At 35.8% G+C, this 23710-nt stretch overlaps 1 protein-coding gene across 6 annotated transcripts in view; it reads right to left on the bottom strand.

The window, feature by feature from the left end:
- Homer1 (homer scaffold protein 1) overlaps positions 1-23710 on the bottom strand; it is a 105776-nt gene that overhangs the window by 27563 nt on the left and 54503 nt on the right. For 5 of the 6 annotated variants that reach the window (XR_003844809.1, XR_003844810.1, XM_021208237.2 and 2 more), the window contains exon 5: positions 22475-22614. Coding sequence is in view for 4 of the 6 variants with exons in the window: in XM_021208237.2 (XP_021063896.1) it covers positions 22475-22614 (140 nt within the window). In the remaining 2 variants the exon portion in view is untranslated. Of the gene's footprint in view, positions 1-4497; positions 4679-22474; positions 22615-23710 lie in introns of those variants that run through there. The other variant, XM_029544113.1, reaches the window with a different exon arrangement.

The following is a 23710-nucleotide window of genomic DNA, read 5'->3' as shown; positions in this document are numbered from 1 at the left end:
CTGGCCCAGACTATAGGGCAAGTTCCAGGCCAGCTTAATTTACAGAATAAGCTGCCTCCAAACAAGCAAATAAAATTGTAGCATCAAGAAATGAATCAGAAGAGTGGGACTCCAGACACAATGGATTCTTAAATGAAGTCTTTTTTTTTTTTTTTTNTTTTTTTTCTTTTTTTTTTTGGTTTTTCGAGACAGGGTTTCTCTGTATAGCCCTGGCTGTCCTGGAACTCACTNTGTAGACCAGGCTGGCCTCGAACTCAGAAATCCTCCTGCCTCTGCCTCCCTAGTGCTGGGATTAAAGGCGTGCGCCACCACGCCCGGCTCTTAAATGAAGTCTTAAGAACTCTTTAAATCAGTTAGTATACCTCAGGCAGGTAGAAAAGTAATCTGCCCGTATAGGCTGGGGATATTGCTCAGTGTTGGCATGAGGACTTGAAACTGGATTCCTAGCAGCAATGTACATAGCTGTGTACAGCTGTGCATGCCTGCAATCCCTGAAGTAGGGAGGCAGGTGGGGTGGGAGTGGGGCTCCTTGTCCAGATAGTCTAGCTGCCTGTTTCCTGATTCAGTGAAAAATCCTGTCAAAAATGTAGCTAGAAAACAAAATAAGGCAAATAATGTAAATGTTTGGTCTCTATATGTACACATGTACATGAACTCTCCCATACCACAGGCACAATTTTAACAAAAGTAGCCTGTATTAAGGTCTTTGTCTAAAAGAACTACCATAGTTTATAATAATTTTCCCTGGTGTAATGCAGTATATGTTTTATAATCGACAACATTTTAGAAATCATCTAAAATACTAAATTTACCTAGCTCCTATCAGGAAAGTAAAAAATCACCGCTTTTAAGAAAGTTATAAAATTAATGAAGTTACTTCCAAATGTACAAGAAGGCCTTTCTGCCATTCTATACATACTTCTGAACTGTGAAGAGCATGCACATTAAGTAAGAACTGACTGTTGAAACAAGTGTTAAAGCACAGGCTTGGAAGTTGGATGGCTCCAACATGAGTTAGGTATGGGGTCTTGGGTTATCCACTTAGCTTAAGTTTCATCTCTAACAGGAATAATAACTATCTTTATAGCCTGCATGAAATATGTAATGAGTGCTCAAATATTAGGGCCTTCCCCATATGAATAAGCAATAAAGAGCCTTAAAAGCAGCTCAGTAAGCTAAGAAAAAGCTGGAGACTTAATGTTAAATATTTTAAAGGGGCTCTTTTTGGTCAGTGATGTAAATAACTGAAATAGATGTAACTCAAGTCAAATCAATATCAGGAACTCACTGAACTATTTAAGCTTATTTCCTTGGTGTTGTAGATATGGTATTGATGACAAGTCTAAACCTCTGATACAGATCTCAACCAAACCTGCAAGTTAATGAGCAAGTAGAAAAATGAGTAAACACAAGTTACAGTGGGAATGCCGCTGCCGGAGGCTGGTGTCTGTCAGCGAAGGAGACACATTGGGCCTGAACTGTACTGGGTTCAGCTCATGAAGCATTCAGCACTGCTGCTGCAGCTTCCTATTAGACTCTGGATAGAGAAAAAACATCTAGTTCTTGCTCCATTTGTACTCACAAAGATGGAGAGAGTCACAATGGCTCTGAAATGCCCTGGATCTGATAACTGTATTCTGTGTAGTGTAAATGTTTCCACATAGATGAGTATATCTTACTTTAAAGGTATACTACAGATGTGTGCCACTGGCCTCCTGTGGTTGCTGTTTTCTGTCCTAATGTAGTTATGGTGAGGAAAAACATACAGCTGAAGGACCACAAGAAGTCACAATTTTATGGCCACTTTCCAGTCTTGGGGGCTCCTAACATCAGGTGTTAAAGCCCACAGAGAGTCCTACTAAAAATTTACAATAGCCTTTTTTTTTTTTTTTTTTTTTTTGGTAAGAAACCAGATGTGGACACTAAATTCCTACTCAATTATGTTTATTTATAAAAGACTCAATTTTCAAATAGGTATTTTAAATACCTAAACATTGAAATAGTTTCCCTGTATCAGTAAATTTACAGGATTAGGGCCCATCCAAAAGAGGGTAGCTGCTCCCGAGAGTCATTGATAAGTGTAGCGAATGAAAACTATGAAAGATCTGGCCCAAGTTGATACTACAAATCACAAATCTATTATACTAATAGACACCTGTATTTATGTTGATTTCCCTTTTAAAAGCAGACAAACAACAACAAAACAACTACCCACTTACTAGGCTTCTGTTAGAAACCTTTCCCCAGCATTCCCTACTGAGGAGGTCCTCGTGATGTGAGCTCAGCATTCCCTACTGAGGAGGTCCTCGTGACGTGAGCTTTCCTTACAAGGTGAAAAGTGATACTTCTTTCAAGACTTATGAATCTGTTTTTTCAAAAACTGAGGTCAACTAAATTCAAAACTGTCCTGTCATTTGCTAGATCCTAACACTGTAATCATGACCTGGTCAAGATAAATATTCTACCTATATGCTGATTTAGCTTTCAAAGGACTTGAAAATACATTTTCTTCCAAAGATGGTCACTTAAGGAAAATTTACTGTAAAAACTGTTTGGTGTGTTATTAAGTAGTTGGTGAAAAATGAGAAACAGAAATCACTGTAGGAACTAGCAGAATTGAAAAGACAGCGTTAACAGAGATTTTTGCCAGAATCATAATTGGTTGGAAGAAAATGGATTATTTTAATAATATTTTGCCATGAAAACTTTTCATCTTTTAGACACTAGGAGTAATCAGTATTTTAAACGGCCATTATTTGGTATTCAGATTCTGAAAACTTTACAGCTTAATTTTGTTTTTGAAGAGGTTTTAATCAAAAGACAAAACTAATGCTTCAGTGATGATGGCATGAACAAATGTTTGTTTCCGTTGTCATTTAAGACACATTATCTCCAACTCCGTTAGTGCATACTTAAGCTATGTAAATAATATGCAAAGGTAAGGGCACCGATCCAAGGCTCTATGCAAATAACCTCATGAGGAGAGGGCAGAGAATGAATAACTGCTTAGTTCATTACCTACTGCTATTGTTAAGGGAGGTTTCACTTTATCTTCTCAAGCCTTCCTGATCAGCCTGGATGGTGGCAAAGGCACCTGTAACCCAAAAAGCCCACTTACTTGCCAAAGGGATGGAGTCACACTAGTTAGTTAGCTGAGCAAGAATCAATATCTCAACTGTAGGCTAATGACACAACTGAAATGGGCCAATGAAAATGTTCTTTGTTGTTCTTCCAGTAACAGTGACAAACTTGAGCATTCACACCATGAAGACTGCCTTCCTTGATCAGAACAATCCTCTTAGCAATCTGAGGCTCTTTAAAGAACTTCTGTTGTTTGTCTGTTTTTGAGACAGGGTCTTACTGTGTGGTCCTGGCTGATATAGTACTCGTATTAGCATAGTGTGACCTCAAACTTAGAGATCCAAATATTCTGCATTCTAAGTGCTGGGATTAAAGGTGTGCATCACTGTGCTTACCTTTTGAAAGAATATTTCATGTGACATCATCATATTACAACTAAATTTCATTGACATGAATTTGATTTTGAACTAACACAAACTATCCACATACAAAGGCTATGAGAACTAATTTCCAGGTACACTGAAGGACTAGGGACTTGTACTGGGTGCCTACTTTACAGTTTCTCTCACCAAGCTATAACTTATCTTTTTCACATGGTCACTTTGCTTCACTGCCCAAGATAACCTATAATTGGCTGTATGCGGTCACATGACAGGGTGCTGAGGATGAATGCCACGCAGAAATCATTGAAAATCTACATTCCAATGAGTTTAGAATGTGGGTTAGTAAAATTTAGTGAGACCTGAATATGCCAGTCACAAATAAAAATACCAAAGCTAGGCTGAAATTCTTTTTTTCTTTTGAAATTGTGTTATAGGTCTTTTGCTTGCATGTAGGTCTTGTACCTGTTGTCCAGACAGCCAGAAGATGGCACTGGATCCCTTGGAAACTGGAATTCGAGAGCACTACCTTAGAGCTGTCATGTGGGTGCTGAGAACTGAAGCTGGGTCCTTGGGAAGAGCAGTCAGTGCTTTTAACCTGTGCTATCACTTCAGCCTTTGGGATGAAGTTCTTCAATAGTCTGGAGGCTTACACTGTGGAAATGGACTGCATGTGCTGGTATTTACATGGAAGTAGGCAGTTCTAATACACGTGCACGCAGACAGCCCAGAGTACTATTTTACTTCTATCAATATTCTCTAGGTTGCTTTCTATGGACAAGCGAGGGCTGTGATGAAACCAGGAACTTACTATTAAACACAATTCAGGGTTTGGTTAACATCTTTCACGAAGCACCAGAAACACATTGTCCAAGCCTATGAGAAGCTCCCGTCATATATTCACCCACACAAACAGCCTGTTGGAATAAATGCCTTAGTGTTTGTATTTATAACTGATGACTTATTTTTCAACCAGATAGACTGTATCTCTGTAATTATTACTGATTTGTAGAAAACATTAGGTGAAATTATGTAAATGTAGATATGAAAGTCTAGCTGCCATGTTCTTTCTTCAAAACCTCATGTATTTAAAGCTGTTCATCTTCAGTATGCTGGGGACTAAGCCCCAGGGCGTCATGTGAACTGGGTAGGTACTCTGTTGCTGACTCCACACCACGGAAGCATTTAAGAGTAAAATTACACCTTCAGATACATTTCTATAAAAGCGAATAAAGAAGTACAAGCAGAGACATCTAAAATGAGTGGACTTACTAACAGTACTAACAGCATAGCCACACAAAACCTTAGCAGTGCGAAATGGTATTGGACTTTATAGACTCTTCACAAAGTTTTAGCAAGTTACAACTGTCTGACAATTTGACAAAATTTGAGCATTTATGCATTTTGTCTTTTCAGTTTTATATGAAAAAAATTTGAAATCTCTAAAGAAATTTGATTCACTTAGGATCTATATTTAAGATTTGCAGCTCAGAAGGAAAGAACATACCGCAAAGCCTGCTGCGAGCCAAGACGCCATTACCAGGAGTGGCACTTGTTTGATGAGGAGCTGCAGGGTTTGGTGTTTGCCCTGCTGGTTTCCCATCTTACTGGGTATGCCCCATTTTCCCTTTTTAGAATAGGAATGTTTACTCTATGCCACTGCATATTCCTAGCAGGAAATGTGTTTTTCATTCTTCAGGGGCTAAGAGTCTGCCTTAAGTTTCAGCAGAGACTGTGGAATTTTGCAGGGCTGGAACTGTGAAAGTATAGAAGTTGAACTGAATGCATTCTGTATTAGGAGATGGCCTGGAGCCAGTTATGGAATATTATGGTTTGAACTCACACTGCTACCAATGGGCTCATGTATTTAAATAAATGGTCTCCACCTGGAGTTTCTGCATTGGGAACCTTTAAGAGGACAAAAAGTGGAGACAGTAGACTGCTGGGAAGGGGCACACTGAGGGTTCGAGCCAGGCTTGGAGCCCGGGCTTCTGATTCCTGACTGCTGTGATGTCACAGGTGGCACTAGGTTTTTCACTACACTCATCTGAGCCACTGCTACAGCTATGCCTTCCCTGCCTTGATAGACTGCACCCTTTCCAATGGTGAGGGAAAACAAATGCTTTGCCTTTTCTCATTTCTTTCAGTTGTTTTAACACAGCCATGACAAAAGTACTTACTACGGCCAAATAACCGCCCTTCCTTCCCTCCCCTCTCTCTCCCCCTTCCCGGTCCCACACTTTGATAATGGCAATGCAAGGCGACATTATACACTAACTTAGACTTAAACTTGTAAATTTAAAAAAAGGATGGGAGGTGGTCTTGCAAATTTTATATGACCCATCACAAGGGAAGGCCTGGGCCAAGTAGTGGGAGTGGGTGGGTAGGGGAGCAGGGGCGGGGGGGGGTATAGGGAACTTTCGGGATAGCATTTGAAATGTAAATAAAGATAATAATAATAATAATAATAAAGTATGGGAGGAAAATAAAAATTATTACTTCAATAGGTTATATTATTCTGTGCCTGAAAACCAAAGGAAAATGAATGCATTTATCCTTTGAAGAACATTTTCTCAGCATCTATAATTCAGTTAAAAAGATGGACTGAAACTGAAGTTTCTGTTTGCAGTTTCCAGGATGGCTCTGGATAAATGTTTTACACTCTGCTCTGCAAGCTCTCCTTTTTTTAAAGTGGCAACAACACTACCTACTACAAACTGCAACTCCTACTGGTGTGGCAAGGGTTAAAACTAATGTATTCACAATTCAGATAACTGTAACTTCTCAGTATGTATTTGAGCGCCATGGTCACAGAAAGACTAATTACTAAATAGCAAGCCTACCAGTTTATATATTTCACAAACTTAATTCAAGCAATCAATGTATTAAATGTAGTAAGTCAATAGTATTTTCTAATATTTTCAGCATCCTCAAGGAATTTCTGCCTTAACAACAGAAAGGAAAAAAATATCTAATATAGAAAAAGTAACCAGTCACCTGATTCAATGTGTATGATGCCTCTACAACATGTCAAACACCATACCAGACAGTGAGATTCAAAGATAAATAAACTGGCAATGGTCTTCAAAAGACTTAAGAGGATAGAAAACTAAAAAATACATCTTTCTTCCTATTCTTTATTCTTAAAGCTTGTTCCAAATTTTTCTTCCGTCTTTCCAGATGTTATTTCTATGATCTGAAGACGAGAGCAAAGCCATCTTAAACCTACAAAAATTACACACGGGTCAAGCCCAGCATAAAAGGCCTTTCTGGCAGTATCTACTAGTCAGCCCATCTGTTAGAAGTCATGTATCAAGCATCTATAAAGGTGTATGAGCTCTTAGGTGCTGCATGAGGCGTAGACCAGGTAAGTGGTGTGGATGGTGACTTTACACTCATCACTTGTTAAGTGATTTTCAGTGCATGTGATTATATATGCAATACACGCATATATTAAATACCACAGAGACAACTGTGCCTTCCAGGTACCCTAACCTCTGGATATGCTCATTTTACAAAATTCTTTTAAAGCGATGTTGGAAGATTCAACTTCTTAGAATGTCTCTCTAGATGCTCTTGGTTTGCAATATTGCTTACATGAGAATCTGAGAAATCAAACAGCATGTGTGTCAATGTGTGCCGATCCTATGATGATTTCAGAAATGGACTGCTTAGCTCTAAGCAGTGCTATGACTGACAGCTAGCTACTTGGTAAATATACAGAATGTAGTCTTACTTCTACATTACCTAGTTACAGAACAAAGAAATCACATACAAGGACAAATTTACTGTGGCCTACACTCATGTAAATTATTCAAAGTTCCCCTAATAGTACTATGAAAATATAAACAGATAATTGAGACTACAAACACATAAGCATATGCACTGGTCTTTAAGATTCATGTCAATTACACACAATGTCAAACTGTTTTCTAAAGTATTTTTTTGAACCTATAGATCAATGATGTTCAACCTTGGAAGTTTTGTTCTGTTTTGCAGGGGGCAGTGACTAAGGCAGGAACTCGTATATCTGCTCTAAAGAGGGCCTCTTTTCAACGCCCCCCAGTCCACCCCTGCCCCAAGCTTCAGGTAACTTTAGCAAGGGGGGAATAAAAACAATTGTAGAGACAGAAGATGGGGAGAGGATTGTAAGATGACTTCTGAACATGGCACGGCCATGGCCTTATCAAGAGCAGTTATGGTTGTCTGTACAGAAGGAAGCCTGTCAACACTCCAGGATGGGTGGGGGAGAGACTTCTGAGCCTCACCCTTAGCTGAGGACTGAATGGCTGAGGGAAGGACAATCCATTTTTCTACAGGGGTATAGCCACAGGTTAAGTTTCCCATGATCTAGTAAGTAACACTACACCCATGCATATGCAAGCAACGCTTAAGCTCTGCTGGCTAGGGAGTGGGGGAGCCTGAATGCACTGGGGAAAGTTTGGGAAGAAGGGCTCCAGAGAGACTGGGGAGGGAAAAGAGGATGGAGGTAAACAGGATCAAGCACATTAACTGCTAAGAATAAATGAATGGATGAGCATGACCACGTGGGCTCTATCTAAATGCCTATTATGTCCTCAAATGATTACATATATACAGACTCAGTACTCACTATATTTCAACTGCTACTTTTTAGGCAATTCTAACATTTTTTTGTGTGAAATAATGGCTAAATTCTGTTAATCACTATTTTTGAAGTCTGCTTTCCTTTAGAGACTTACAATTTCTTTCCAACAGACCAAAGAAAAGATTAAGCAGAGACAGAGAAGCTTAGTCAAGTTCTAATTCTGACTCGTACAGATTTGTAAAAATTTCCTAACCAAGGTACAGTGACTGGTAGGCTGCCGACATTCTTCTCGATAGCCCTAACCCATGCTCATGGGACTGTATGAACTGGGCTCAGTGGGTTGTAAAAAATAAAAAAGGTAGGAGCAGCATGTACTGGGAAGATGATCAATGAGGATGTGAAGGGGGTGGACATCACAAAGATGTATTTATATATGAATGAAAATTTCTAAAAATAAAAAAAAGAATCTTTAAACCCCTAACATTCCCATTTTTCAAATTTTTTTCCTCTGTAAAAAAATGGGTAATTGTGTCTGTTCTATTTCCTATGAGGCAAAATAAAAATTTATAAAAATACAGGATAAATACAAACCTGGCTACTCTTTAATGAGTAGATTTCTATACACCCCATCCACTTAGTCTTTACAGGAACTAAGAATATTGCATACATCTGGCATTCAGACTTTAGAACTAACATTCATGAATAAATGAACCATTATCAAATATCTCCCCAGGAAAATGAAAAAACCAACAAAGATGGCATTTCATTTGATATTATTTAATTTCAGAGAATTAAATGCGACGGTGGTCTCTGTTGTTCCTTGGTTAAAATGCTTTACATTTATGAATTAGTATAAAGCTGGCTGGGCAGACAGGTGTGACTCACATGGACAGTATCAATTAGCACTATTTAGGGTACTAGATGTCTATACTAAATTTCCAAACATAGTAGTGTATCACTCATTGAATATTTACATCCTGCTTGCCCCCAAAACACTTACTCATCTGCTGTCATCATTTCCCATAGGTTAGTACAATGATGTTAAAAAACAGCCACTTTTCAGAGCATATTTATTCTCAGCTTGCCATTTATTTGTGCCTGCATGCCTCTGTGCATGTGTATAGGATTTAACCCCTACTTAGGACTTCACTGAACTGAATTCCTAGCCTAATTATTAGTAATGCTGCTAAAGTCCAAATGTTCAAGTATAAATTTAATTCAACATAAACTTTTTAACAACCTGTCTCCATCTTTAAGTTTAGTTACCAAATAGCAATGTTTCTAAAACTTATCTCATTATAATAATGCATTCCATGAGCTTATGATTTTATCCCATACCTTAGGCTAGTGCTTTAACTTTACAAGAGTCTACTGTTGAATAGTATCTGATATGTCACACATTTTGAATCTGTAGTACTATCTGGGAGGATTTAAATAATTTCAATTATGTATGCACATTGTGCCAAAGCATAAAATACTACTTTTTCCTAACGTAATATTTAAAGGCAGAGCTAGCTAATTTGCTGTATGTAATGTGTTTCTTTATATAGCACAGTACAATTACTGTCTTAACAATGATAAAGCCAGTGCTGACTCTCAGGTACAGCCACAGAAGACAGTGAGAGGATATATTACTTATTTCTTGACTAAAGGCAGGCTCATATTAAGAAAACCAAGTCAAGCTTGCTTAGAAATCATATGCTACCTTTTCTCTTCTACCAAACAGATGAAAACTGTGGCCCAGAGACAAAACCATTTGCTTAAGTGAACAGCAGCGGTGGCCAAGCCTGGAGAACCTAAGCATACAATCCTGACATTTTTGACATGGTTAAGAACATTCTGTATTTTTACAGACCAAAATGGGGGCAGAACCACTGCATTACAGATTAAAGTATCCCTTATCTAAAATGCCTTACATACTCGCTTTACGTTTTATATATATCTTACAAACATAGTCTGAAGATAATTTTATATAGTATTTTTGGTCCACTTGAGTGCAGTCGATGAGCTACAACACGTGACCAGATACATCATTTCCCATTTGTGGCATCCTACTGGCACTTACAAAAAGGTTTCAGATTTTGAAGCATTTCATATTCAAGAATCATATTCTATTTGACATGCCAAAATCAAGAACATTCAATCTGAATTCAGATTTTTCCCAAGAAATTGATTGCTTCCTGAGTTAGATACAAGATGCAGCCTATAAATTATTCCTGTAATAAAATTGATGGAAGAAAGCACTGTTTTAAATATTAGACAAATTAACACTACTATGGTACTACTGTATGTCTACATTATTTCCAAAGCATGTTCATTAACTTTAATATTTGTTTCTATAATATATCAGCTAGAAAAGTAAGCATATACCTTATTAGATGTATTATGTAATAAGTATTTTAAGCAATAACTGGCTTCTTAAAATTAAAATTACATTTTTGGTATATAAAAAGTGAGGTTCGAGATTAACTCTGTAAGCTTTATTTTATTAATTCTTATACATAAAGTTTTATCAGTGATTTTATGATTGTTTTCAAATTTACTACACAACTCACTGTTTACATAATTTTTTACCAAGAGATCAAAATTCCCAAATATACATCTAATGATATACATAAAATGTTTAAATAACTGCAGATCATAAAACTATTAAATGAGCAAATCAGGTTGTGGATAAAGCTCACTGGTCACAAGCTTGTTTAACTTGTAAATATCCTAGGTTTGATTCTCAGCACTGCAAAAACAAAAGCAAACAAAGAAACATACATGCACACACACATACACACACACACACATGGGTTAGGGGAAAGAATGGAACAGGAGGGATGGGAACTGATTTAAGTAAGTTCTTTCTCTAAACTGAGTCAGCAGTTCCCATTCCCACATATTTCTCCTTTGAGTGGCTTATGGTGATACTATAGGACAGTAGGGAGTAGGTTTCTAGTGACGTTTGTAAAGCTTATCAAAAGGTATTATGGTTTATGTGTTAAGAGTGGCTGCCTAGTACATGTGGTCCTCTGGGCTCCTCCTCCCCAGCACTGCAGAACCAACCAACCAACCAAGGACACCACTGTCAATACTCTTCGCCTAGAGCAGTGGTTCTCAACCTTCCTAACACTACAACCCTTTAATTCAGTTCCTCATGCTGTGATGATCCCAACCATGAAATTACTTTCATTGCTATTTTGTAAATGTATTTTTGCTGCTTCTATGAACCCTTTTTTAATGAATCTTACTGTATCTTGTGTTTTTTGATGGTCTTAGATGACGACCCCCAAGGGGTCACAGCCCAGAGGGTGAAAGTCACTGTCCTGGAGCTAAGTGTGCTTTCCTTTTTAAACAGAACATAGGTAAATCATAAAATAAATAGTTCAACGATATAGTCATATAGGAAAGAATTTTATTTATTTATAATTATTGAGTAATCTCGAATTCTTCATTTCTTGATTTCCCCTGATTCAGTAGATATGAATTTTCTTTCTATATATTATGAAATATTCATCAAATCTTTATTTGAATAGTAATACCATCTAAATAAAAGGAAAACCCAGACATTTTTACTATAGCTTTTATTATTATTATAGAAAGGCTCAATTGTAAAAGAATCAATTTAATATCTCATGAAGCCAAATTATTCTTTATACAAGGATGCTCACTAATGAACCAAATACAATGCCATTATCTTCCATTTAAAAAATATTACCTAATATTCAATCAAAGACATAATTTTGAAAATACATGGATACTATAAACAAAGAGCCAAGCACAAATTAGTATTGAGACATTTGTGGGAACCATTAAAATGTGCCTCACAACATCCCTGTGAGGTAGGGAGGTAGATTGGTGACAATACATGGACTTGAGCAATGTTACATGTGCCAAGATTACATAGAAAAAAAGTTGCTATTTTGTTACATTTCAAAAGAAATAAAATCCATGAACCAGTTCTATTAAGAAGTCCAAGAAAACCAGCCACTTGTTTTTTACTTTCTTCATCACGGAGTTACTCTGATTTTCGACACATCTTTCCCCCCTTCATCAAGGGCTTTTCAGTCTTCTGGACAGTAGTGAAGCAGGGACCATGACATTTTCCAAAGTTCAAAAACACGAACCTTCCCAAGCCCATCTCTTCGTTCTCTAGATGGCTCTAGTTTAGTCGCTCTTCTCACACAGAAGTCAAGCAGGTGTCTTCTTTAAAAAGAACTACCTTCTTTTCATTCTTCAATGTTAAAACTGTGTGACATGAGTTGCTCTTTTTAAACTGTCATGTTCCTTCCAGGTCATTTGTATCTTTTCAATTAGAATAAACTACAGATCCTCTTCTTCCAAGGGAAATGGTGACTTCACTAATTTCAAAAATAACCAAGACCAGAGTTCTCCAGCAAAGAGAATTGGCTGTCTTCACAGTAAGGAAAAAATAAATCCATCTTGAAGAACTGATTTAAAAAACAACAACGACAACTTGAAAAAACTCACTATCCAATAAGTATCAGGGTGCAAGGGAGTAAAGAGTCCAGCTTTCCGTACAAAGAAAAAATGTTCAGGTAGAATGGTCTAAGAAGCGGTAGTTGGGGGAAAGAGTAGGAGTCTATTTAGAAATGTGACGTTTGTATTTATTTCTTACTGTCCAATATATCGTTCTCCAGCAAATCTCAATTACGCTACTCTGTCCAGTATGAGTTCAGGACTTGACTACTAGCAGGTCCAGCATGTGGTAAAGTTTCTAAAATCCCATTAAGAATCTTTCTTTCTCTTTGTCATGGAACCTAAAACTTTGTGGCCACATGTAATAGTGACAGAACATTAATGTGTCTTTTAAGACATAGGACTACCAGATAGGTGTGGTGGCAAACACTTGCAACGCAAGCACTTGGAAGGCTAAGACAAGAAGAAAATTCAAGGCCGGGCTGGGCTACATAGCCAAAGCCCATCTCAAACAAAACAAGAAAAGCAAAGCAAAGCAAAGCAAAGCAAAGCAAAGCAAAGCAAAGCAAAGCAAGGGGTAAGCAATAGCAGTGTACTTGGAATTAGACAATACACATAACCTGCTTCATTAAATAATTTAACAAATTATTACTATTCATTCTCTGTATTGGATGGGGGAATACTTTATTTTATAGAGCATGAAAGTCCTTAGGTGGTCTCTTATAGTAACTTAGCTTGCAAATAATTATACCTTAGAAAAAAATTAGTTATAAAAATGTTATATAAATATTTTATCAGGATCAAATATTTTTTCTACAAATATATTAACCTCACATTATAGAGACCAAAGTTGTGCCCTGGATTAAAAAAGCATTTTGCAAAACTATGTCTAAGGTTGCAGTTCAAGACTATCATAGACTACTTTTATTATTGAAAATTAAAACAATCCCCAGCCCCCCTTGGTGTCTCAGGTACATTGGGGTAAAAAGAATTTTAACACTAACTTCTTTAGGACTTTCTATCCCACTATGCGTACAAAGCTTTAAAAATGTCCTATGAGATTATCATAGCATTCCTGCATTGTTTGAAGACGAATGAAGAAGTTTACTAAACACTAAAAATGCCTGTGTCTAAAAACACAATCCCTCCATGCAAACCAGGCGGAAGACTGTCCAAAATAAACAAACAAACCAGATCATATATAGATGATCATTTAAAATAATCAGTTGACATTTCTATAGTACAGTAAGAAAAAGTCATCTGTAGAACAATTATCTAGAAATCAATTATCTGAAATGATTAACTTTAATCTTCAAAACAATAATATATCTTAAAAAAACAGGTAGCAAGTGGGCTCTATTCATATCCTCTATATAAGAACTGCTTCCTACATGATAGAGAAAAAAAGACAGAAAATCTTTATATTTGAATGCAGCAAAACTGAGACCCAGTGTTGTGTTCTTTAAAAATAGTAGTATTTTTATAAGAATTTTTCCTATCAAGTTTCTTTTTTCTCTTGAAATAATCCATGAATATTACTGCCCTTGCCAATGTACAGATATTAAAACTGTCACATTGTTGGAGTGTAAAAAAAGAAATCATTAAAAGGAATTAGTATGATGGAAAAAATGTTAAAAATCTAGGAATACAGGGGAACTTGTTTATCCTGCTAAAGATACACAAAAATTGTACAGCTTATATCTGATGAAAGACTAACATCAGAAATGAGATAAGGGCCTCTATTCTTCTCACATGATGATCAATACTGCACTAGCTAGTACTAGTAGGGAAATGAAATACGAGGCATCTAGATGAAACTGTAATAAAGTAAAGCTGCATCCGTTGGCAGAAAACGTTATTTTATCTATAGAAAATCCTGAGGAATCTGCTTTAAAACTATTAAAATTAAGATTAATTTTAATTAATGTTTATCAGAATACCAATAGCTTCTCTATAGGATTTTAGAAGGAATTTCTATAGAATAAACTTTGCTTAGAAGTTGTAGGGACTCAAGACTCAATCTTAAAAAAAAAAAACCAAGGTCATACAAATCATACTTTCCAATTTTAAATATTAATCCGAAGTTAAAATAATGAAGGCAATATAGTACTGGTGTTAGAATAGAACTCATTACTGGGCCAGAACTGAGAGTTCAGAAATAAAGCTCCATTTTTACAGTTTTTGTTCAGAATGCCAAGATATTTCAATGGAGAAAGAATGGCCTTAAAAAAATAAAACAGGGTGTGGGGAAGGGGTTAAGAGCACTGATTGCTCTTCCGGAGGTCCTGAGTTCAATTCCTAGCAACCACATGGTGGCTCACATCCATCTGTAATGGGATCTGATGGCCTCTTCTGGTGTGTCTGAAGACAGCTACAGTGTACCTACATATAATAAATAAACAAATCTTTAAAAGAAAAAAAAAAAAAAAAGGAAGGGAAAACTAGATAATCCCAGAGAAAAGAATGAAGGGAAGCCTCTACCTCATATCACATGCAAAAACTGGATCAGAGATGGAAACTGAAGAGCTGAAACTCAGAAGAAAATAAAAGTGTAGTAAATCTTACGACCTCAGACTAGTCAGTGACTTCTTAATATATGGTTTTTAAAAAAACCAAGCAACTAAAGAAAAGCATATAAATAAATCAGAAATAAAGAAATGTTAAAATGTTTGTACTGAAAAGCATAACATCCAAAAGAAACAACCTACCGAATTAGCAAAACTATTTGAAAATCATGCATATGATATGGGTCAATTGAAAAACAGGTAAAGGATTTGAGTGGCCATTTATTTGAAGATATACAAATGACTCACAGGCATATCAAAAGACGCCATTAGGGAAATCAAAGTCACAACAAAATACAAATGGATCCAAGGGGATGGTGGTCATAAACAAGGTGTGGGAAAGGGTGTTGCTCATGTAGAATACTTACTCGGCACACTTGGGCTCTGGGCTCAATGCCAGCAGCAAAAGGGTTGAAGACAAACAGTAAAGAAACTAGAACCCTTACACTCTGGTGATGGACGTGAAAAATGGTGCAGCTGCTCTCCACAACAGTCTGGCAATGCCTCTAAAGTGTTACCACAGAATGAACAAATGACCCAGTGTATACTATATGACCTCATATACAGGAAATGTAAAGAACAGGCAAAGTCACAGAGCCATGAATGTTCAGGGTTGGAGATGGAAGAGAGAATGCATGTGGGCAAAGGGGAAAATTACTAATAGGTACAGGTTTGTTTTTATTTTGGACAAGGGACAAGAGAGTGGTGGAAATTCACTGTAGTTAAGGTTGTATAATTACACGAATATACTAAAACTGCTGAATTGTACATTTTTATATGTGAATATGAAAGAGCATATGAAACATTGTTTAACATGAATTATTTTGCTAAAAAGCTGTCATTAAAATACAGAAGAGAATATTAACAGCTAAATGGGTTTTGTTAGAATCAGGACATTAAGCTGATTATTCTTCAAATATGTATCTTTGTTAATTCTACTAAATGTGTGTTTATGTTAATGAACAAGTTGAACCAACTTGATGTACCTTGTTCTATTATCTCAGTTAACAGCAGGAACAGAAAAAGTCACTTGTTTGTTCAAAAAAATTAACTTTTTACTGTGCAACTAAAATAAATAGAAATGTATGAGAGATCTAGAAATTCAAGTCAAATTGGGAATTTCTAAATAAGAAGTTTAACACTCAGAGGCAAACATGTTAAACAATAGTAAAGTTAGGAGGTCCTGTGAGTATTTGAAAAGTGACACAGAAAAAAAGCTTTATTACAGTTTATACATAGGATCTCCCTAGGTCAGGTTAGACTTGTAGATATCTCTCAGATGCAACCCAGCCACTAGTTATATAAGATTGTAGAACATTCTCTGACTCTGTTTCCACTTTCTTACAGTGGCTTCTAAACCACATAATGGCCAAAGTTCCTTCATCTCCAAAATTCGAATATTTTAAACTTCAATGTAGCAAAAGTCATGAAAATTAACATACTGGCCTACAAGTTAAACTATGAATGAAAAAAATGACAAATAGATGTAATGACCACAGCTGGCATGCTCATTTCACCAGTGTGGTCATGGCTGCATCTTCTACACTCCACTAGGAGGGCATCACTGGGGCATACTTCCAACACACTTTAGCACACTGTCATTTATTTTGATGTGACCTTTACAGAGGTTGGGTTCAAAGCTCTAGATGAGAAATTAGATGAATCAATGAGATGGCATCCCTGACTTCACTTCTTGAACATTCTTTACCATAGACATCATTCTTTACCAGCACTCATATCACAAATTTTCATCTATTTATGTGGCTTTCCTGCCTCTATCTACATTTGTTATATTTTGGCCTTAACCCTTAATACTCTTTGGTCTGAAATCAAATAGAAACAAAAAGCATTTTCCATGTGTGCTGGAGCAGACCTGTCCAGATCACACACCTCTTTCCACTTGAATCCACACAGTGGTTTGCTAAGGACAGAAAGTGAAAGGGGAATTTTTAAACATCCTCCAAGGAAAGGGATCATACTCTAGGTCAGTCTCCTCAATGGCCAGCTCCCACATATCTAACTCCAGCCAGACAGCTGTAAGAGGACCTGACAGCCGCTGTGCATGCACGGGGAAAGGGATTAACCCACACTGGAACTGGCTTACAGATATCTGAATCTCACAGAATTTTCTTATAAATAACTTACACTGAGTGATAACATCAGTAAAAGGCTTTATCAAATTTTAACATTTCCACAAAATCTTGGATGACGTAAGAAAAAAAATGAAAGCAGTTTTTCAAGAATTTAAGACAGAAAGTTAGTTATATCTAGTCAGAAAACTATTTAATAATCTTGGTCAATAAACTGTATTCTTTGTTGCACATTATTTTAAAAAATATAAATTGCTTCTTAGTTTGCAGAGAATGCAGATCAGTATTTAAAAGGCAAATTAACAAGGCAGCACTTATAAAATGCCACCTTTTTATAATTATGGAAAGTAAATTCTGCATTTCTAAATTGTTGAATCATGATCTCAAGTTATCTTAGCTTTCATATTAATTCTGAAAAATATAAGTTTTGATGTTTGACAATAAGAAAATCACAACTGTAACAGTTAAGGGAGCTGAAATTTTATAGTTTTTCACCCATAATTTTATCAGTGATAAAAATCTCTTCTAATGAAATTAAATCTCAGATATAGATTTATTCCAAATAAAAATTATATACAGTAATTATTTTTACTTTAGCATATAACTATAACCTAAGTTCTGTTTACTACTTAAGAAGAAAGGAGACACTGTGCCTAAGCGTGCATGGCATGTGGTAAGTTAGGCCTCTCTGAGACAAGGTCCCACTACGTAACCCTGGCTGCCGAGGGCTCCCAGAGGTCTGTTCTCCTCTGCCTCTGGAACACCGGGACTGAAGGCATGAAAAAAACACCTGGTAGTACTGAGACCTCTTAACACCACTCACTTTTTTTTTAATTTGTAGTATCTGCAAATAAGTATAAGCTGTATTTAATTTATGAAAAGTACATTTTGGTATACTTTGCCATATCCAAGGAAATTTAATTTTAAAAATTATACAAAACCTCTAGATATAATTTCAAGTTACTGCCTTTCTGAAGCTTAGAATAAGAAATATAAATGGGGTGAATCAACCCAAGTGTTTATTATTATACTATCATACAGCAAAAATCAATATACTAGAAAATATTTCTCCATACACCTTTTAATTAGTTGTTGCAAACATACAAGCCGCAGAAAAATCTCAAACAGTGGAAGATACATGCAGTACCTCCAAAATGCATAAAGTCCAGCAGCACCTGAGAATGTATTATCCAAACCATTAGAAGAATCCAAATGCAGTCAGTGCTTGAGAAAGCCTACTTTCCATTACAGTAGCCAAACATCAAAATTTGTCAGTAAAAAATAACTTCACAAACTGCTGCCATATGTTCTGAACTCTCAGAAAGATGATAGCAGCTATGTATCAATATTATACTGCATCTCTGAGAGCCAAGATTGTAATTAACAAAATAAAAAATTTAATTTTCAGTATAATATATTTCAGGATCACATTCCAATAACATTACAACAATATAAAACTAACTACTTCTAAGAGAATTTAGGTTGTCTTAAATCTTATTTTAAAAAATCCAACCACTTTCTAGAATTCTACACAAATGACACAAGGAAGCAAACAATTACCTTGAACAAGAAAGAAAACCTTTTTCCTACACAAACATATAAGTTAGTCTATTAGGGTCTAATAACCTTTTAGTCCCCAGATATAAGACGATGCTCTCAAAGAACACCCTAAAAAGTCACTTTAGTTTGTTAATGAGTTTCTGTTCAACCTCAAAAGGTAATTATCATTTAAGTTAAAAATAATTTTAAAGAAAAAAGCAATTTAGAAAAGATTTAATAATATCCTCTCAAAGAAATTAGTAAACATTTACACTCACAGTCGCCCTGTTTTACACATCCTAAGCTTCTGACCGCATTTAAAGAAGCACACCAAAGGGTGATCATTCCTTGAAACGCATCTGATTAGACTATTATTGCATAGTTTATGACACGGACATAAAACAGTACTACAGCTCTTAACTGAAAGTATATATGAGCCCATATGTTTACATTTTAATTTAGCAGTATAGTTTTTAGAAACCAAAGAAAGTAGTAAATGATTCAAGATAAGGCAGTATGCCATGGAATTAGGTAAGATAAAAACTGAATTAGCTTAGTATATGTTTCCTCAAGAGTTCAAGGTAATTTTAAGAAATTATTGTGGATGAAAATATGTATGTAGGATTTGCTTTAAAAATAAAACAATGTAGGGTGGAGAGTTGGCTCAGTGGGTAAGAGCACTAGTTACTCCTGTAGAGGACTTAGCTTCAGTTTCCAGCACCCATATGGTAGCTCACAACCATCTATAACTCCAGTTTTAGGGAACCTGACACCCTCTTCTGGCTTTTGTGAGCACCAGGCACAGACATGCCTGTATGCAAAACACCCATACACATAAAATATAAAATTAAAATAACGAAATGGTAAGTCTGGGAGTGTGGCTCACTTGGTGCAGGACCTACCTACCATGTACAAAGACCTGCAGTTGCATCTCAACATGCAATAATAATGCATTTGTAGAGAACAAGGTGAGTGCACTGATAAAGTAAGATTGGCCATGCTTTTTCCCTGACTGTTAAGGCCGAAGTGATATTTCCATGGGAGTCTATTATTGTAGTCTGCCTGTGCAATCTGAAAATCTTATAATAAAATTATAATTAAAAATAAAAAACTTTCTTGTATTCCTAAATCAAAATAATTTTAAAATAAATCTTACAAGTACAGAATAGACTTTAACCACATTACTAAAATTGTCAAGCCTAAAAGTCATAGCTTCTTTACTAATTACTGATTCTAGACATAGGATAAAGTATGACTCTCGGGGAGAGCACCAGCAGCTGCCATCTCAGGTAGCATGGCGGACTGGGTCACTACCCTTATACTTTTTATCTGTTTGGGGTTTGCTCTTTTCACTAGGTGCCGTGGGTATGGCCATCGTAACTGTCCCAGTTTCCTTTTAAAACAGATACTCTAATGATTTTGCTCTCTTATTTAGCAGTAAAATTAGACTGAACAAAGCAGGAACATACTAGCCAACCCCTTTTCTTAAACCAGTCTCTTTTTTTGTTAAAACAAGTACTCAGGAAGAAAAGGCAAAGTGACAATCTAGGCAATCTCTAAACGCAGTAATTTTGTCTTCCTTGGCCAAGAGGAAAAAAATAGTAAATCCAATTTAAATATATGGGCACTTTAGACTTAAATAATATTAATTATAATGTTCTTTCTGTTTCTAACTCATGAAATGCTAATCTCAATTCTACATAGGTCCTTCCAGATAGGTACTTACATAGTGTGCTTATATATAGTATATATATGTCTATATATACTGTACATATAACGTGTATTATGATATATATATACACACACATACATACATACTAGGGCAGGGTTGGAAGAACTGAGCTGTCAAATTAAAGTAATTACTAGTGAGCAAGTGGACCTAGGACACATAAACTAGATTTAAAGATTTAGTTTTCTTACAATAAGCCAAAGGCATGTGCTTCCATACTGTAATGCTTTACATTATAATTCAGCATGCACATATAAACGCTTAACACTGAAACACTTGCTACATTGAACTTTACTGTCTTCTTTTTCAGAAGCATGGAAAACCTATTTGAAAGTACTATAGTTTGGGAATTCTTAAATTACGCCAACTCTGAGATCTTCTACCTTGACAATCAGGGATTTTTGCAGTAGTTGTAAATAATCTACCTCACATGGAAATCTTTATTTCAGTCAAGGAAGTAAATGAATACAGAATCATAAAACATCAATTCTGAGGAATACTTTCATAAAATACTATAGCTAGAAATTCTTAAAATAATAAGAAAAACTATATGATTGTAAAATGCCTTTACCATCATTATAAACTTAAATTAATCTAGGTTTTCTATTAGGACACTGTCAAATCCTCCATAACAAGTCACAGAAGCAGTATCTTTAAGGTAAAAGTGATTCCTACCAGACACTCAAGAATAGAGGAAAATCATGATGAGGACCAATTCTAAGGAAGCAATACTAATACAATGGGATTAGCAAAACAGTAAACATTTAGAAACATTGAGGTTATAAACTAGAAGTAGCTTCTTCAAATGTTAAATTTAAAAATTCTTATTCCTAAATGTCATAGTATTCAGTGCAGATGGCTAAATTTGGTGTTAAACCAAGTATATAATAAACATTTAGTGCAGTTCAGTCTTTTAATTGGAAATGTAAACTACTACTTGATAGGAAAATTTCCTGTCCTCATTACAGTTAAAATATTTTAAAATTTTATCCTAAAATAATATTCTTTATAATTAAATAATGTAATTTTTGTAATGCTATCAAAGAACTACAGTCTTTTTTGTTAAAAGACTATGTTCACTAAATGAATATAAATGTATGGGAGTCAGACTGAGGAAATAAAGGGTTTCTTGTGCTCGGCACCTTTATAGCAGAGAAAGAAAGCACTTGCACTACAGTAACTAAAATCATGAACAACGGTCTTCAAAATGTCTGCCATCTTATATAGAACTATTAGCATCAGCAGCAGCGTGTCCTTACATTCCAAAGTTCCCATATATTCTGAAGAATCATCCCTAACTTCCTTGTTCCACAGCCTGCTAAGAAAAACCCTCCGTGCTGGTCTAGTATGTCTAATCCTATGCCCCTATTAACGCAGTTCAATCACAATAAAAACTCACTTAAGAGAGTTTGAAATATCTCACTTTGCAATTTTTAATCTGTCAAAGAATATAATTTTCTAAAAGTTGGTTTTTCCAAAAAATGTGCAGTCAAAAAAACCCCTATTTTCTTAATTTTACCTAAAACTATTTAGTAAAAAGCATTTAAATAAGGGTAAAAATTAGTGTTAAGGTAGATGGGCTTTAAAAAAAAAAATTTCAATAGTGCCATGGCCAATAACTGATGTTTAAAATGCATTCAGAACATGATGTATCGTTTAGAATACAGAATTAGGAAGTCAAGCCTTCCTTCTGCTGGCAGGCCCATGCTTGGTACCCTGCCTTCTGAGAAAACTCTGTAGGCCTGTGGTAAAGCTTTCCTTCAGAGTAGAAATCCTATGTTTCTAATTACAAGTTATAAATCTTACATAACATATATAAAAACAGAAAATGGGGTAACAAAAGGGATCTTTAAAATATAGATAGAAAGGAATTATGTTTTCTCCATTGAAAAAATTTCTCCTATAATTAGCTCAATGCTCCTTTTTCCACATAGATAATGGAAATATATTCATTCAGTCAATTTGAGCAACCAAAAATAATAAAGAAGTCTGACCTGAGATTTTTCACTCAAAGTTGTAACTTCAAGAGTTTCTGAAACCAAATGAACTTCCATATTTATCCACCTTACTTAATCATGATTGCTGAATTGAATGTGTACCTATGTGAAAATGGCAATGCATTCTGAGTTGGCTCAGCCCTTGGCTCTGAGTTCTGTGTCACATCGGGTGTTCTCTCATCGTCTGTCCCATTGATACTTTCTGGTGTTAAAGGAGACTGAAGATCTCCTCCTGCTGATTCCTTTAAAAGAGAGAGAGAGAGGAAAAGAAAGAGTAAGACAGTGTTTTAAAGTGTTACACATTTTTTCAAGCACAGAATTTCATAAAAATGAATTCTTTGTGATAATCAAATGGCAGTTGAAATTTTAATTAAATTTTTAAAAAGACAATTATTTTGGCAGGAAATCAACTCATAAGGAAATTAATCAAAATATAATGAATTATAAAGATAATTTGAAATATAATTTCAAAATCCTGATGGGTTAATAAAGGTAACTAAACAGAATAAATGTGGTAACTGCAGGCAGTCCCAGCACTCAAGAGGTTGAGTCAGGAGGACAGTGAGCTCAAGGTCAACCGAGCAGCACCCTGCGTGGCGCAGGCAGGGGAGGAATGAGCAGCTCCGCTCCTCCTCACTAGGCTCTGCACTAATTCTAAGAAAGCAGGAAATGAAATTTCTTTAGTTTCATCCTTTTCAGCTAAACCAAAGCAGGCGCTTTATTACTTAACATTCACAAAGGATTTATTCTACTTCATTCCTTCATACTGCAATAAAGCTGTCAATATCTTTCTTTTCTATATACAAATTTGACAGGAAAGTTGAGGGAGACACTTTAAAAGTTTGGTAAATAAATAAGATGGAGTTGAGATTTCAGGCAACCCTGTCATATTCTTTTATAAATTATTTCCTATGTTTTGTCACCACTCAGAACCACCCTCCTGAAGCCCATTTCCTGACAGCGGTGACAGTTCTGACACAGGGCATAGTGCACACGCAGCACGCAGCAAGGCCGTAATTTCCCCTACTCCTGTCTGACAAGAGGCACCCTTACTTTACTTCTTAAGTTAACAGACTTATCATTGAAGATCTGACAATTCTAAATATAAAATCTAGCAACTTAATTTAAATTAATTAAAAATTAATAAATTAATCTTTTAATTATGTCAATTGTAAAGATTAGCAAAACAATAAACACCTAGGAACATATCCGAGTATACTATTTTTTTTTTTAAAAAAAGATTTATTTCCTAATTTATGTGTAAGGAGGAGTGAGTGTGTGTGTGTGTGCGCGCACGTGCGTGCGTGTGTGTGTGTGTGTGTGTGTGTGTGTGTGTGT

Source organism: Mus pahari, chromosome 11 (genome assembly GCF_900095145.1).
Source record: "Mus pahari chromosome 11, PAHARI_EIJ_v1.1, whole genome shotgun sequence".
Taxonomy (NCBI): domain Eukaryota; kingdom Metazoa; phylum Chordata; class Mammalia; order Rodentia; family Muridae; genus Mus; species Mus pahari.
Note: the sequence above shows the minus strand (reverse complement) of the source record. Positions and strands in the feature narration are given on the sequence as shown.